The sequence below is a fragment of the Myotis daubentonii genome, chromosome 13, assembly GCF_963259705.1.
Source record: "Myotis daubentonii chromosome 13, mMyoDau2.1, whole genome shotgun sequence".
Classification (NCBI taxonomy): domain Eukaryota; kingdom Metazoa; phylum Chordata; class Mammalia; order Chiroptera; family Vespertilionidae; genus Myotis; species Myotis daubentonii.
The window spans coordinates 61,811,793-61,826,254 of NC_081852.1; the positions used below are offsets into that span (position 1 = coordinate 61,811,793).

The following is a 14,462-nucleotide window of genomic DNA, read 5'->3' on the forward strand; positions in this document are numbered from 1 at the left end:
TCCTCTGGTGAGGATAAAATAATAGTAAGTATGAATGGGCCCATCAATGTTTCCAGGGCTCATGAATGAGGACCCGATCATAGACACGAGCAGAGAAAGGGTGCGGCACAGCCGGACACTATGCAACGCGCGAGGAAAGCCGCCGTGTGCACAACGTTTAACCTCATTTCTGGGACCCAGGGCGCGTGCTATTCATCACTGAGCCCCATTGCTCAGGAGCTGAGGGCTGTTTACACTGGCTCCCCCGGTGACCGGACAGACAGCGAGAGAGAGAGAGGGACTGCGCTTCCTTTCCCTAAACTTACCCTGCAACATCATACATCAGTTTTAATGGAGCAAAAAACGGTGTCATTAGCATGCATTTCCCAAAGAGCGGGATTCATCGCTTATTCTGCCCCTAACAGCGTGCTGCGGTGTGCTCCTAACGCTGCAAATATCCATCTGTACGTGATCAGCCTGCCTTTGGTGGGGCAAGGAGTTCCAGATCACAGGAGGGGCTCACCTGTAATAACACTCTGTAAAGTGGATGCCTCGCTAAAAGGCAGAAAAGGATGGTGGCACTTCACTGTCCTGAGTAGCTCGTACCGCGTCCCAGTGAAACTGAGATCAGCGCGTCAACAACTAAGAATCGAGTCCCCTAGCTCTTCAGCCGGGAGCCTGTGGTTTGTTTTCTTTCCTTTGACTTTTCCCAAAAGTCGCGGGCAGGCAATGGGCGATCCCCACTGAAGGCTACAACTAGGCCTTCAGACACCCCCAGGTCTCATATACACAACAGCATTAACGAGAACTGGGCAGCCCGGCCGGTGTGGCTCTGTGGTTGAGCATCGACCCACGAACCAAGAGCTCACTGGTTCGATTCCTGATCAGGGCTCATGCTGGGTTGCGGGCTCCATCCCCAGTAGGGGGCATGCAGGAGGCAGCCGGTCAATGTTTCTCACTATCCTTCTCTCTCTCTAAATATCAATAAAGACCTATTTTTAAAAAATAAAAGAGAACTGGGCTGCACTCTTCCCAGGGGCGAAGGAAGCAGCTTAATATGATCATCTTATAAAGGTGTGTCTTGTATTTTACCTCCATAGCTGCCCGTGTTCAAAAATGACATCCCCCCCTGTGCACGGAGGAATCTTCCCGATTGTGCAAGGGCTCCTCTGTAACTAGATGCACTGGGTGTGATTCCAGAGCAGCTTCGCCTCATAGGACAGGTTCCCAACCTTCCTGATGCGGCGACCCTTTAATACAGCTCCTCATGTGGTGGGGACCCCCAATTTCATGGTTACAAATTGAACATAATTAAAGCATAGTGATTAATCACAAGAACAGTATGTAATTATATATGTTTTCCGATGGTCTTAGGCGACCCCTGGGAAAGGGTCGTTCGACCCCCAGAGGGGTCGCGACCCACAGGTTGAGAACCGCTGCCATAGACTATTCTGCAATGACGGACATGTCCCATATCTGCGCTGACCCATATGGGAGCCATAGCCCTATGGACACGTTAGCATTGGACACGCTAAAAGGAATGCGTGTGACTGAGGAGCTCAATATCTAATTGCATTTCATTTATATTCACTGAAATAGCCCACATGGCTGGTGGCTGCTGGACTGGACAGAAAAATAGAAGCCACATCGGACCTCGGCCTCCTGTGGGGAGGTTCATAGAGGGGAACCGCCCTCCAAGCCAGCACTGTAGGGTTTCCTGCTCTTCTGTTGAAAAGACTGCAGAGCTGTCTGCTGAGCCAGGCTTCCGGACGCTGTCCGACCAGATCACCTGCCTACAGAGCTCGCCCTTCCACTCTCAGTTAGAAGCCAGGGTCAGTCCTGGGCTGAGTGGGCTGGTCCGTCGGGCAAGGGTTGCTGGTGCCAACGGAGGTGCACCCCACATCTGCTGCCCACCCCACCCCGGCCCGGGACAGGCCTCCTGCAGCCACCCACCTGCCTGCAAACCCCCGCAGCCAGCACCTGGAGACAGTGTGCAGCTTCTACAATAAAACCTGTCTGGGGTCTGAGGCCACTAAAGCCAAACCAGAAAAGAGGAGAAGAGACAGAACCGGGGCAGGCCCTGTGCCGGTCCTTCCTCGTCATCTATTCTTCCGAGAGTGCACACCCCGGGGGCAGCTGTCTGACACGTGGCCTCGCCCATTCTAATTCCTCCTCCTCTCTGGGCCCCGTCTGAGGGGCAGGGTTGCCCGCAGAGTGGCGGCTCCCCATTCCCTGGACACCCTCTTGCGTTATCTCCAGGGAAATGACACCGGGCCTTTCAGCCTTTTCTACGGGATCTGCCTTCACATCGGAGCATCGATCGAACGAGTCTTCTCCGGGTGTCTCCCAAGGCCCCCGCCTCTCTACAGACATCTGTCCGAACCAGACAAATCCTTCAAAGTGGGTGCGGATCCAGGCCGCTGAGCAACACCGAGACAGGAGCGCCCGCGGCCTGAGCACGGGCGTGGGGGAGTCATTCCTCGCTCCAGGAAAGCATCCATCATTCTCTGGTTTGGTCTGCTGTTTTAGGAACAGCAGCCTCCTGTGAGGAATCTGAAAGCACTGTATTTGGAGAATGTGAATCGCTACGAGAATAAATCAATTACATAAAGAAACATCCACGCTCGGAGGGAATCGAAATTTCTGCGTGTCCTGCGTGATAAGGCGATTCCGGGATCACATGGAAAGTATTCTACCTGCAGGACCAACCTCGAAGCCAGGGTTCTCTTCTGGCTACAAAAGTCCATGGGCCACCGCAGTGACTACACGGACTCTTCGTTATTTCCAAAGAACCCATCCCTGCGTGTGCTGAACGGACCGACTTAACCATGAAGATCACTGTCACCAGCACACGCTGCTCTAGGGCACCCGCTGAGCATGCTGAGGGCTCCATACTTACGGCTGGAAGGGGATGAAATGCTGTTTATCCTCGTCGTCCACTTTTCCATTTATTATATCTGTTACATCCATCACTGGGGACAAGAACAGAACAGAGATTGTTTCGCTGACATGCCATCATCAGAGAAAAACAAACAAACCAAAGGCACACCAGAGCGCCTGCTGACACACGGCGGGGTGAGCCGCGTGGCGCACGTTTCTTACAGTCAGGCCACTCGTCTTCCCGTTTGAAAGATGAATTACAGTCTCTGAAAACGCTGGCCAAGGGGGGGCGGGGCTCCAAGGGCAGAGTTCCACGTAATCAATCCCTTTGCCTGGCATCCGACGGGCCCCCTAGCGGGGCACCTCCCAGGAGGACTTTGTGGGTTGGAATGTTCTAGAAAAGCGAGCACCTAAGCCCTGGCATGGGTAGTGGAGGACCTGAACTGGGACGGTGACTCCCCGAGCCCACCTTCCCGCCTGTGGCTGTCGCAGCAGGTCGTGGGGAAATACAGCTGGTACGTTGGGGTCTTTATAGTCTGGCCAGGTGGCAAATATGTTCAATTGTGTGCATGCGGAGGGATCTGCGATGGAAGGGTTCGTAGAGGGGAGAGGCCACAGGGGAGAAGTGGGGCTCAGGGAGAATCTGTAGGGAAAGGATGCTTTGACCTTTGTCTTTATAAAAAATGTAAATTAAACGCACAGATTGTACTCTAGTTCAATGAGTTTTGAAAAATGCACACATCCATGGAAACGCCACGCCAATCAAAACATAAATCGTTTCATCCCACACACAAGTCCACATGTGGAGGCTGGGAAGATCCCACTGTTATCCACAGGAAGGGAAAGCTGCCCGGCCAGTGGGCTCGATGTTGGAGTGTCCGCCCAGGCACCAAAGGGTCTTGGGTTCCATTCCCGGTCATGGGCATGTACCTGGGTTGCAGGTTCGATCCCTGCCCTGGTCAGGGTGTGTGCGGAAGGCAACCAATCAATGTGTCTCTCTCACATCAATGTTTCTCTCTCTCTCTCTCTCTCTCTCTCTCTCTCTCTCTCTCTCTCTCTCTCTCCCTCTTCCCTCCCCCCACTTCCACTCTCTCTAAAAAAAATCAATGGGAAAATTACCCTTGGGTGAGGATTAACATAAAAATAAAGATAAACAAGGAAGGGAAAGCGGCAGCCTGGCTGGGACGGCACTGGGCTTGGAGGAGTCGGTGCTCTCACAGGAACGCAGCACCGTCCTGGTGCCTGACAGCCGCAGCATTCACAGCAGCGGTGTGGGAGGGCCCACGTACACACACTGTCAGTGACTTCCCTGGTCACTTCAGGGAAGCCCAATGCATCAGAGGGAAGAATAAAATATCTCCTTAAAACTACCCTAGAGGCGGCAAAGAGAAATAGGGATCCTGAAAAATTACAGGTGCTTCAACCATAATATGAGATTACCCTTAAGAGGTGCGACGGGTTCTGAAAAACAGAGGTGCAATGTTCGTGCACGTATTCAGGAGGTGAGGGATGGAAGCCTGACAGAATTCCTGAATCCGCGCTCGGGGGACCTCGCAAAAGGCCGCCATGCCCTCAACATTTCACTCACCACGGAGTCCAGTGCAGACCCCTCAATAGAGCAGACCCCACGCCAGGGCAGACCCCACGCCAGGGCAGACCCCACCCCAGGGCAGACCCCACCCCAGAGCTGACCCCACCCCAGAGCTGACCCCACACCAGAGCTGACCCTCCCCAGAGCTGACCCCACACCAGAGCTGACCCCACACCAGAGCTGACCCCTCCCCAGAGCTGACCCCTCGCCAGAGCTGACCCCACACCAGAGCTGACCCCTCCCCAGGGCAGACCCCACCCCAGAGCTGACCCCACGCCAGAGCCGGCCGGAAATAAACAGGGACATGTGCTGCCTCACAACGCATGTTACCGAATCTTAGGAAGGAGTAAATCATTTACCTAAATGACTGGATATGTTTTTCCAGAAAAATCCAGGCAGAGCACAGAGGGCTTCCAGGGCAGTGAAAACTGGGTCTGATAGTTAAGTGGGGGTACAAGTCATTGGACATTTACCAAAACCCACAGGACGGGCAACAGCAAGGGGAGCCCTGCTGTACACGTGGCTCTGGGTGGCGAGGGCGCGGCCATGGGGTTCATCCGTGGCAGCAAACAGAACGTGGGGTGGGGGGCTGTGGGTGGTGGGGAGGCGCTGCCTGTGGGCGGAGGGAGGAGGCGGAAACATTCTGAAATCTCCGTACTTTCTGCTCAACTTTGCTGTGAACCTAAAACTGTTCTGGAAACGAAGCCTGCTTAGAGGGGGTTAAAAACAAAACGACAAAACGAAGCTGGGCCGGAGCTTCCTGGCAGCGCAGACAAGGAAGGCCTCCCTGCTGTTCCCGTGAGAAACCGGCCACGTGTCCGGGAGAAAGAACTCAACCACCCCGGCCGGTGCGGCTCAGTGGATAGCGCGCCAGACTGAGGTTCGATTCTGCTCAAGGGCACATGCCCGGGTTGCGGGCTCGATCCCCAGAAGGGGGCATGCAGGAGGCAGCCAATAAGATTCTCTCTCATCATTGATGTTTTTATCTCTCCCTCCCTCTCCCTTCCTCCCTGAAATCAATGAAAATACAAAAAAAAGAAAAAGTGAAAGAACCCTCCCCACGGACACATCGCAAGAATCCCAGAGCGCACAGAAAGCACGAGGACGGACAGCGGGCTGGGCGGGGCACTGCCCGGCCAACCCCCTCTGCAAACGGTGAGAAAGGAGTGACAGCCGAAGAGGCGACTCGGCAGAGCTGGGCCACGGACAGCTCTGCTCGGCAGGGGCAGCCGGGCGCTCCCTCCTCCTGGGCGGCCCCCGAACAAGACAGAGCCCAGCACAGACATGGAGGCGCAGCCTGTGTCCCCCTGGCTGCTGGCCACTCGCTGCCAATTCACTCCTAAGCCAATCCATGGCCAGGTCCAGCAGGCCTGACGACCTCCAAGGCCAGGCTGCCCTCCAGGCTGAGCATGAGGGCCAGGGTGCCCCCAGGAGAGGGGGCCACTTTGAAGCCAAGCACCTGATTGGCACGCGCCCCTCGGGCGGCACCCTGCGCAGCCCCTGGCTGTGAAACCACCGGGGAGAGAACCGACGGGTTATTTTCTCTCCCACAGAAGAGCTGACCGATGCAGTGCCCAGCAGCAGCTCCCCTCGGGGCCAGTGTGACGGCCTTGGGACCCGCAAGGACAAGGAGACACGGTTACCGGCCACGCCGAAGGGCCGCCGCAGGCCCGAGGTCAGCTTCCGCGTGTTGTTGTCCCTCAGCTCCATGCGGCCCACGCGGACGATCTGACAGACGAAGCTGATTCTCTCCCTCTTCAGGTCCTTGCTGCCCAGGTCCTAGGAACATGAATTTCCATACGTTATCCGGAGCCCCGTCCCTCAATGCGGGTTCCACTGGGACAGAGCGGGAAGAGGCATCGAGACGCATTCCTGGGCAGCTTTTAGCATGTTAGTAAGTAGCTCAGGGCCAGAAAGGAGCTCAGGGCCAGAAAGGAGCTGGGGAACTATAGTCATCAGCGTCGGGGGGACCGGCGTCCGCGCTGGAGAGATGTGTGCTGGTAACGCCGGCGGTCTTTGCTCGGGGGACGCTACGGGAAGCTAGGGCCACAGAGGACTTCCGGGAAGGGGTCATTATGACGACATGGCCGTGCATGGCGGGCATGCCAAGACCCATGTGCCCGCGTGGGGAGAGGTCAGAGCGGGGGTCATTAAACACAGTCATTAGAACGCTGGGCGACTCAAGCCAACATCGCCGGACGCACTTACGGTGAAAACAGCCCGCAGATTATGTAATCTGTCTATATCTTTGGGCAATCCTGAACTTGACCAGCGAACCAGGTAGTTTTCACTGGAAAGAGAAAGAAGAAAAGCAAATTAATTTTTCCATCGATAACAGGGCGCTCAGTGCTCAGCCACGCTGGCTTATGGTTAACACCACGGCGGTTCACAGCGCAGACCACCACGGGCATTGAGCAGTGTCAACGCCAAGCACCGCGGCTGCTCCGCTAACGGAGGAGAGGAGCGACTGCCCGCACGGGGGCATCCCTGGGGCGGGTTCAACCCCGGGCGCCTAGGGTTATAGTCACAAAGGAACTGTCTGAAAATGGCATTTCAGCATTTACTGCTTCTCAAGCATGTTTGTCATGGAGAATGACTACAGTCTACAATTTACCATTCAACCGGCCACTGTGGCTCAGTGGTTGAGTGTCGACCTATGAACCAAAAGGTCCAATTCGCAGTCAGGGCACATGCCCAGGCTCCACCACCAGTAGGGGGCATACAGGAGGCAGCCCATCCACATCGCTTTCTCTCTCATGGAGGTTTCTCTCTCTCTATCCCTCTCCCTTCCTCTCTTTCTAAAATCAATAAAAACGTATTTTTTTTTTAATAAATAAAATTCCCCACTCACTCATTTACGGTAGGAAATAAGCACGGCGTTGTTTCAGAGCCTGACAAGCCAGGTAGGACGGGGCCTCTGTCCGGAGACACTAAGCCCGTATGTGACGTGAGCGTGAAATCCACTCACGTGGCCTGTTTCCAGGTGCACACTCACTTTTTAAATTCTGAGTAACGCGCGTGAAGATACTGGAGTTTTACACACACCACACACACACATGCTTCACACATAACTCAAACCATCCTTCTTTCCATCTGGACAAAGAGAAGGTCGCACTGAGGGACAAAAGCAAGGGAGTGGGAAAGAGAGGACCACACCAGCACGGACAGCATGCCAGACGGGTTTACTGCGTTTCACTGCATAGCGTTAACTGGGAGGCTCCACGGGGCAGGCCCCGGTCTAGACACGGCCCACCGGGACAGTCACAGAGAAGGGAAGTTCAAACAAGGAGATGAAGAGGAGCGTGAGAGTGGGGGAGCCGGGTCTATCGCCCACAGGAACAGAGGAAACAGGTGTTACTTCCATCTTCAGTCGCTGGGCCCCTGAAACTTCGCAAGACGGAAGCTCTCCAAGGTAAAGGACCCATGAAGCCCGGCTGGTGTGGCTCAGTGGTTGAGCCTCGACCGATGAACCAGGAGGTCGGGGTTTGATTCCCGGTCAGGGCACAGGCCCGGGTTGCGGGCTCAATCCCCAGTAGGGGCCTGCAGGAGGCAGCTGATCAATGGTTCTCTCTCATCATGGATCAACAATGGTTCTCTCTCTGAAATCAATGAAGATATATTGGGAAAAAAAGTACCCGTGTACAGGGGAAGGCTGGCCCTCGCCCAGCGCCGGGGCTGCCCGCCACCACACTGTCCCGGGGGAGCAGAGGGGTCAGCCGCTTGGGGGGAGTGTGGCCTGTGGGGCCCCGAGGGCTCTTTGCAGGAGTAAGACATTGGGACGGCTCGGGCTGCTGTCCCAGCATCAGGATGGCACCGACCTGATGAACTTGGACTCCACGGGGTCATAGAGGGACATGAGCACCTCGGCATCCTCTCCGATTTTGCACACCACGTTTTTGAGGTTGACGAACAAGGCCAGGGAGGGCGTGGCGGCGAACTTCGCCTGCCGGCTGAGGTCCATGTTCTGCTTCTGGGACTGGAAGCGGAAGCAATGTGGAAAGGCGACATTAGCAACACTCTTCGCCAGCCCTTGCCCTTTTATTCATCTCCTACAGAACAGAAAGCCAGGCGTAACCCGCCAGCACACGGGGCACAGTCACTTCCTGGTCCCTGAGTTCTCAGAACCGGCACGCAGCCAGCGTAACGTAACAGCACCCCAGGTGACAGCCACAGCCACCGGGGCGCAGAGGAGTGCTTTCCTCAGAGACCCGCAATCATTTCACGGACCCCGAGAACCTACTCTCTACGCAGGATGCCTCGAAAGGCCACGGAAGATGAGAAAGCTCACTAAGACGTGTGTTCCTGCCCCCGTCGGGCTTAAAATGTCACCCCGACACATGGCCAAGAAGCTGTGCAGAACCAAGTGTCGTTTCCCAGGAGGTGAGAACAAGTGTCATTGGAATCCTGCCTCCCACCCGGCTGGCGTGGCTCAGTGGCTGAGTGCCAACCAATGAACCAAGAGGTCCGCGGTTCAATTCCCAACCAGGGCACATGGGAGGAGGCGTGCCGGAGGCAGCCGATCGATGTCTCTCTCATTGATGTTTCTCTCTCTCCCTCTCCTTTCCTCTCTCTCTAAAATCAATAAAAACATATTTTTAAATAATAAATAAAAAATAAATATACAAAGGCCCTGCCTGCTAACACCCCTGCACAGAGAGGGATGGAATCCTTCCAGGCCAGCAGCGCCGAGCCTGGCAGCGGGCCCCACTCGTGCACCACTGTGTGGAGCACGCTGTGGGCTGTGCTGCGCGGGTCCTTTCCAGTGCGCAGCCTGGCTTGGCCGGTGCTGGACTCGTTAGAGCTGAAGCTGCTCCTGGGAGCAGCGCCCAGAGGTGAGTGGCGGACCGCGCAGCGCTGCGCGCACCTTCTCCTCCTGTAACCTTTCCTCCACTTGTTTGGACGCCACTTCATGAGCTCTGAAGAGGCTGATGGTGCTGGTTAGTTCCGGATCCAGGATGTTCCCATCCTCGTCTCGCACCACCAAGTCCAAGTCGAGAATTCTGGAACAAGAAGAACTCAGAAGGTCAGGCACAACGGCCAAGGGCTTTGCTTTCTCCTAACACACCTTCAGGCCACGCAGCTGAGCAGAGGAAACACCATCGAAAGTCGGGGTCACCCACAAATATCCAGGAAACGTAATTCTGCAAGGTCACTTCCCCGGGAATTCAAAAAACAAATCGATAACGAAAGCTTCCATTGTCTTACGGTGAGAAACGGCACAGATCTACCCGCCCACGTGACAAGTGCATTATTCGCTGCTATATGAACAGTACCAATGGCTGAACGCACCCACACGCTGTAACTGTTCCCGCCGCACAGCGTCCTTCTACTTCGAGTCAGTTCTAATCCCTACGCTAGCCCATCAGAGGATCTGCAAGGAACAGGTTCCGTGTGTCAACGCCAAACAGATGGAAGTTATCCACGACAGCAGCAAGCAACTTTCTGGCCGGATGGTGAGATATAGTAGCCGACGGAAACCGTGAGCAGCGTCTGGCCGATAAAGCTATCCATCCACAGCTACATGTGTTTTTTTTGGCAACATTCTCTCTCTTTTCCCAAATCCAGCAAACTGGTTTGGTGATTTTTTTTTTTTTTAACCATCATTTCTATTTAAGGAACAAAGGTGAGTATATAAAGAAAGGGTTGTGCCACGGTGGTACGAAAACATGAGGATTTAGACCAGTGGTTCTCGACCTTCCTAATGCCGCGACCCTTTGATACAGTTCATGTTGTGGTGACTCCCAATTTCATTGTTACAAATTGAACATCATTAAAGCATAGTGATTCATCACAAAAACAATATGTAATTACATATGTGTTTTCCGATGGTCTGAGGTGACCCCTGTGAAAGGGTCGTCCGACCCCCAAAGGGGTCACGACCCACAGGCTGAGAACCGCTGGTCTAACCATAGATGACTGACACTTTGCCTTTGAGATTTCCTGCCTGCCATTCACAGGTCTATTGAAGCAGAAAACCGTCATATGTTTTTAACCATAAAACCTAGGAAAGTCTGTTTAAAGAAAGACAAATTTCCACTAGAGAATGTCTTTCATGGGCACAAGGGGAAGAGGAACGTGGACTTGGCAATAAAGACTCCATCCCGACAAACTGACCCCCGGCTTCTTTCCCTGAGGGCCGCCCAGCGTCCGCTGTGATGGGAGTAAGACCACCCGTCAGGCGGGTTTAGAGTTCACCGTTTGGACAGCAACCACAGAAATCTAACTTTTTCCTTTTAATATCAATTAAGCAAACTCACTGGTGGTGAAGCAGGACCCATGGCGGCCTGTCAGGGGCACGAGAGCACACAGGCTTTTAAGCAAAGAGTCCCTGTCCCGCGTGGGCACAGCCTCAGTCCCTGCAATGACTACGGCGCCCCAAGAGGAACAGAAAGAGGATTTCCTCAGCAGCCGTGTCAGCCCTCATTAGTTGTCTTTGCAAATTCTACTGCTTCCCCCAGCCCTGCAAGGGCCTCTGGACAGTTAGTGCTGTGTGGGCGGGGTCGCTTCGAGGTGGGTGGAGTCCATGCTAATGAGTTGGGGAGGGGATCCACTGGGGTGTGGGCGGAGCTGCTAAGCTCCTGGGTTTAGGCCTGGCCAGAAGGTCCAGGCTGACAAAGCTCCCCACACAGAATCAGCATCCTGCAGAGCGGACCGACGCCCGTGCTGACCTGCTGTGCACATCCATCCTGCCACGGACGCCTCACCACCTCCTGCCAAGGCAGATGGCCAGACCCACTTCGCAAAGGAGGGCACTTCAACTCAGAGAGCCACCTGGAGGAGCCCAGAGCCTGGATTCTGAGCCAGGACGCTCTCCTGGCGGCACCCACGCTCCTCCCAGAATGCCACGTGCCATCACAGGGAGTGGCCTGCCAACCATTCTTTGTGGCTTTCTCAGCAACCACTGCTCAGAGGCTCCGAATCATTAGCAAGGAGCATCTTAGCCGAACAAGAGAATCCAGCCGTGGGCAAACTACGGCCCGCGGGCCGGATCCGGCCCATTCGGCTGTTCTATCCGGCCCGCGGAGCCGAAAGAGCGGAGGGTTCTCTTGCTCTCCCCTCCGCTCCTTCACCAGCAGCAGCGTTAACATGGCAACGTCGGGAAACACGGCCGCAGCTCCTTCTTCTGAGTCCAGTTTAAGAACCCATTGTGGCCCTCGAGTCAAAAAGTTTGCCCACCCCTGATTCCAGCCCGTCAGAGAGGAACACGCTGGACGCCGAAGCTCCACTGAGGAAAGGGGGCTGGGACCGCCCAAGACATCATATGCGAAGCCGTGTGTGCGTCCGGTACGTGCGTTTTCCTAGAAAGAGGGTCCTTGACTTTAATCAAATGGCCTTTGTCAAATGTTTCCCGGAAGCCGCTTTAACATCAAAGTTGCAACACTGTGCTTCTATTTTATATCGTTTTTTCCCTGAAGAAGGACCTAGAGAGCTATGTGCAGCGCCCTGGGCTAGAGAGAAATGACGGCGCGCACTCGAGTTCCTCGGGCAAAACACTGTCTTCCCACCGACTGTGCTTCCCATCAAAGGAGTAAATCCCCGTTGGAAACGCCTCCTTTCTTAACTGCGTTGTCCCCGCATCCGGTACTCTGGCAGCTTCCTGCAGCCAAACTAGGCAGGTGGTCTCTGGACATGACTTGGAAACACAATGCTCTCATGGAAAATAACATCAAAGCTCCACAGTGTGGGTTTTTCAGGCAGGTGGCCATGAAATGGGTTTCACGTGACAATGTCAAAGATCCTGTCTCTAGAACCCATGGTGGTTGGGGGGGAGGGGGGGGATCACCAGGCCAAGGGCAGGCCCCTCACCCCGCTTCCTGAAGAGAACAGCAGGATCTACTGCGACTCGGAAAACCCCTGGTGTTCGAGATGCAACAGAAAACGCTCCTCCCTTTAAACATGAAAACCACGCCACTGCCTGGCCGTGGGAAGTTTGGCTTTACGATAAAATAGGAGTTTAGTCTCCTCCAGGCTTGGGTCGACGTTATCGCCCCGGGTCGCTTAAGCATGAAATCATCTCCCAGATGAACACACCTGTTTCCATAGTCGATCTTGGCGGTGACCTTCTTCTTCAGCTCCTTGAGCTCATCCTGGGGCAGCGTCCCGGAGAGGATCTGCGACCGCCACTCGATGAGGTCGTAGATCATGTGCCGCACGCTGCGGAACATCTCCCTGTTGTCTTGCTGCACGGAGGGGGCGGAGAAGCCAAGGTCAGTGCTCTGGCATAACCCAGCACTGTGGGGGGGGGGAGGAGGGGGGTGGGGTCCAAATACACGTGCAGTGAATGCCTTATAGGACAGAATGTAACTTATGTCCGATTAAAAGACATTTTAGCCCGGCCGGCCTGGCTCAGTGGTTGACCGTCACCTATGAACCAGGAGGTCAGGGTTCAATTCCCAGTCAGGGCACATGCCTGGGTTGTGGGCTCGATCCCCAATGGGGGCGTGCAGGAGGCAGCCAATCAGTGATAATCTCTCATCATTGATGTTTCTATTTCTCTCTCCCTTCCTCTCTTTGAAATCAATAAAAATATATTTAAAAATTAAAAAAAAGACGTTCCATGGAATGTGGTTCCTACCAGACACTAAAAGATGAAAAGAATAAAAAAGTAATGCATGACCCTCAACATCGTGTCTGCATTGCAGACGAGGCACCTCTGAATCAACAGGCCGACCAGAGCCGGGTGTGCCCCAAGAGCCTCAGAGCCAGCCCACTGCATAACGCCCCGCGGGGCAACCACGGACCCCTGCGGAGTCAGTCCGAGCCTACAGCTCCCGCCTGCCCAGACTGGCATCTCTGCGCAGCGCCCCAGAGCACCGAGGTCCTGCCGACACACAGGCGGGAGGCTCCTGCAAGAAGCAGGATCTCAGTCGACGAGCCAAAAGGGAAACGCAAGGAAGGTGCAGGATCCACACGTCCTCTCACCGTCCACCCATCTCCAGGGCGGGACGGTACAGAGAAGAGCCACAGTTGTGCACCTGTGAGAGGTCAACTGGCCAAGGAAACTAGGGACCGTCCAAAGGGAAAATAGCCCCGTGGTTCTTCCTGTGAAAAGAAATCTAGGGGACACCTGAGTCGGTAAAATTCTAACCTACGATCCTATAAAAGATTTAAATGTGATCATCGTGCCTGTTAAAGTAGCGCCTCCTCCACATCCCTGAATCTCTCGTCGACGACTTCCAGTATGTCACCTCCTTTCAACGAATTCCTAAGACCCCCACCTCCATCATCATATAACACACTAACATCCCATGAACTCTCTTTATGGTATGATCCTGATGTTCATTTATTAAATGAAAACTAAATGGTCAAAATTAGTGGTTTACTGAAAAATTGTTTTTGTTCCCCTCATTAATTCTCCCGGCCCATTTTTCTAAAGCCTTAGCAAATAGCTAACATCCTTAATATTTTGCTAAATTGTCTACAACACAGTAAAGCAAAAAGTAATCACAAAAAATAAAAATAAAAAAATAAAAATAGCATAAGCATTTATCTTTGGCTTTGTACAAATCCCACAATGTAGGTCCATAAAAGGCAAATATAAATTTTTTAAAAGGAGACCAAAGGAGCCATTGGGAATGCCTGCTTCAGGGCAATATGGCTAAAACCTTGTCCACTGCCCAGCCCATGTGGCTCAGTGGATGAGCATCGACCTATGAACTGGGAGGTCACGGTTCGATTCCTGGTCAGGGCACAGACCCTGGTTGCAGGCTCCATCCCCAGTAAGGGGCGTGCAGGAGGCAGCTGATCAATGTTGATGTTTCTCTCTCATAGATGTTTCTATCTCTCTCCCTCTCCCTTCCTCTCCGAAATCAATAAAAATATTTTTTAAAAAGAAATAAATCACATAAAACCGTGTCCACTAACACATGAGGCAGCACCCACTCCTGTTTGTTTTGCTGCATTATTTTGTTTAAAATTTGCTAAGTCAAATGTGAAACAGCAACGACAAAATTGCTCCAATTTACACAAAACATGCGTCGCTAACTGGACGTGTTGAGGTCTGGGAGAACAT

At 53.9% G+C, this 14,462-nt stretch overlaps 1 protein-coding gene across 2 annotated transcripts in view; it reads right to left on the reverse strand.

Annotated features, from left to right (window-relative positions):
- The window catches only part of DOCK1 (dedicator of cytokinesis 1), a 288,665-nt gene that overhangs the window by 229,076 nt on the left and 45,127 nt on the right, over positions 1–14,462 (reverse strand). For both annotated transcript variants that reach the window (XM_059661723.1, XM_059661724.1), the window contains exons 6-11: positions 12,482–12,630; positions 9,315–9,450; positions 8,269–8,426; positions 6,659–6,740; positions 6,094–6,229; positions 2,879–2,951 (exon numbers count right to left, since the gene is read on the reverse strand). In XM_059661723.1, coding sequence (XP_059517706.1) covers positions 2,879–2,951; positions 6,094–6,229; positions 6,659–6,740; positions 8,269–8,426; positions 9,315–9,450; positions 12,482–12,630 — 734 coding nt within the window. The remainder of the gene's footprint in view (positions 1–2,878; positions 2,952–6,093; positions 6,230–6,658; positions 6,741–8,268; positions 8,427–9,314; positions 9,451–12,481; positions 12,631–14,462) is intronic.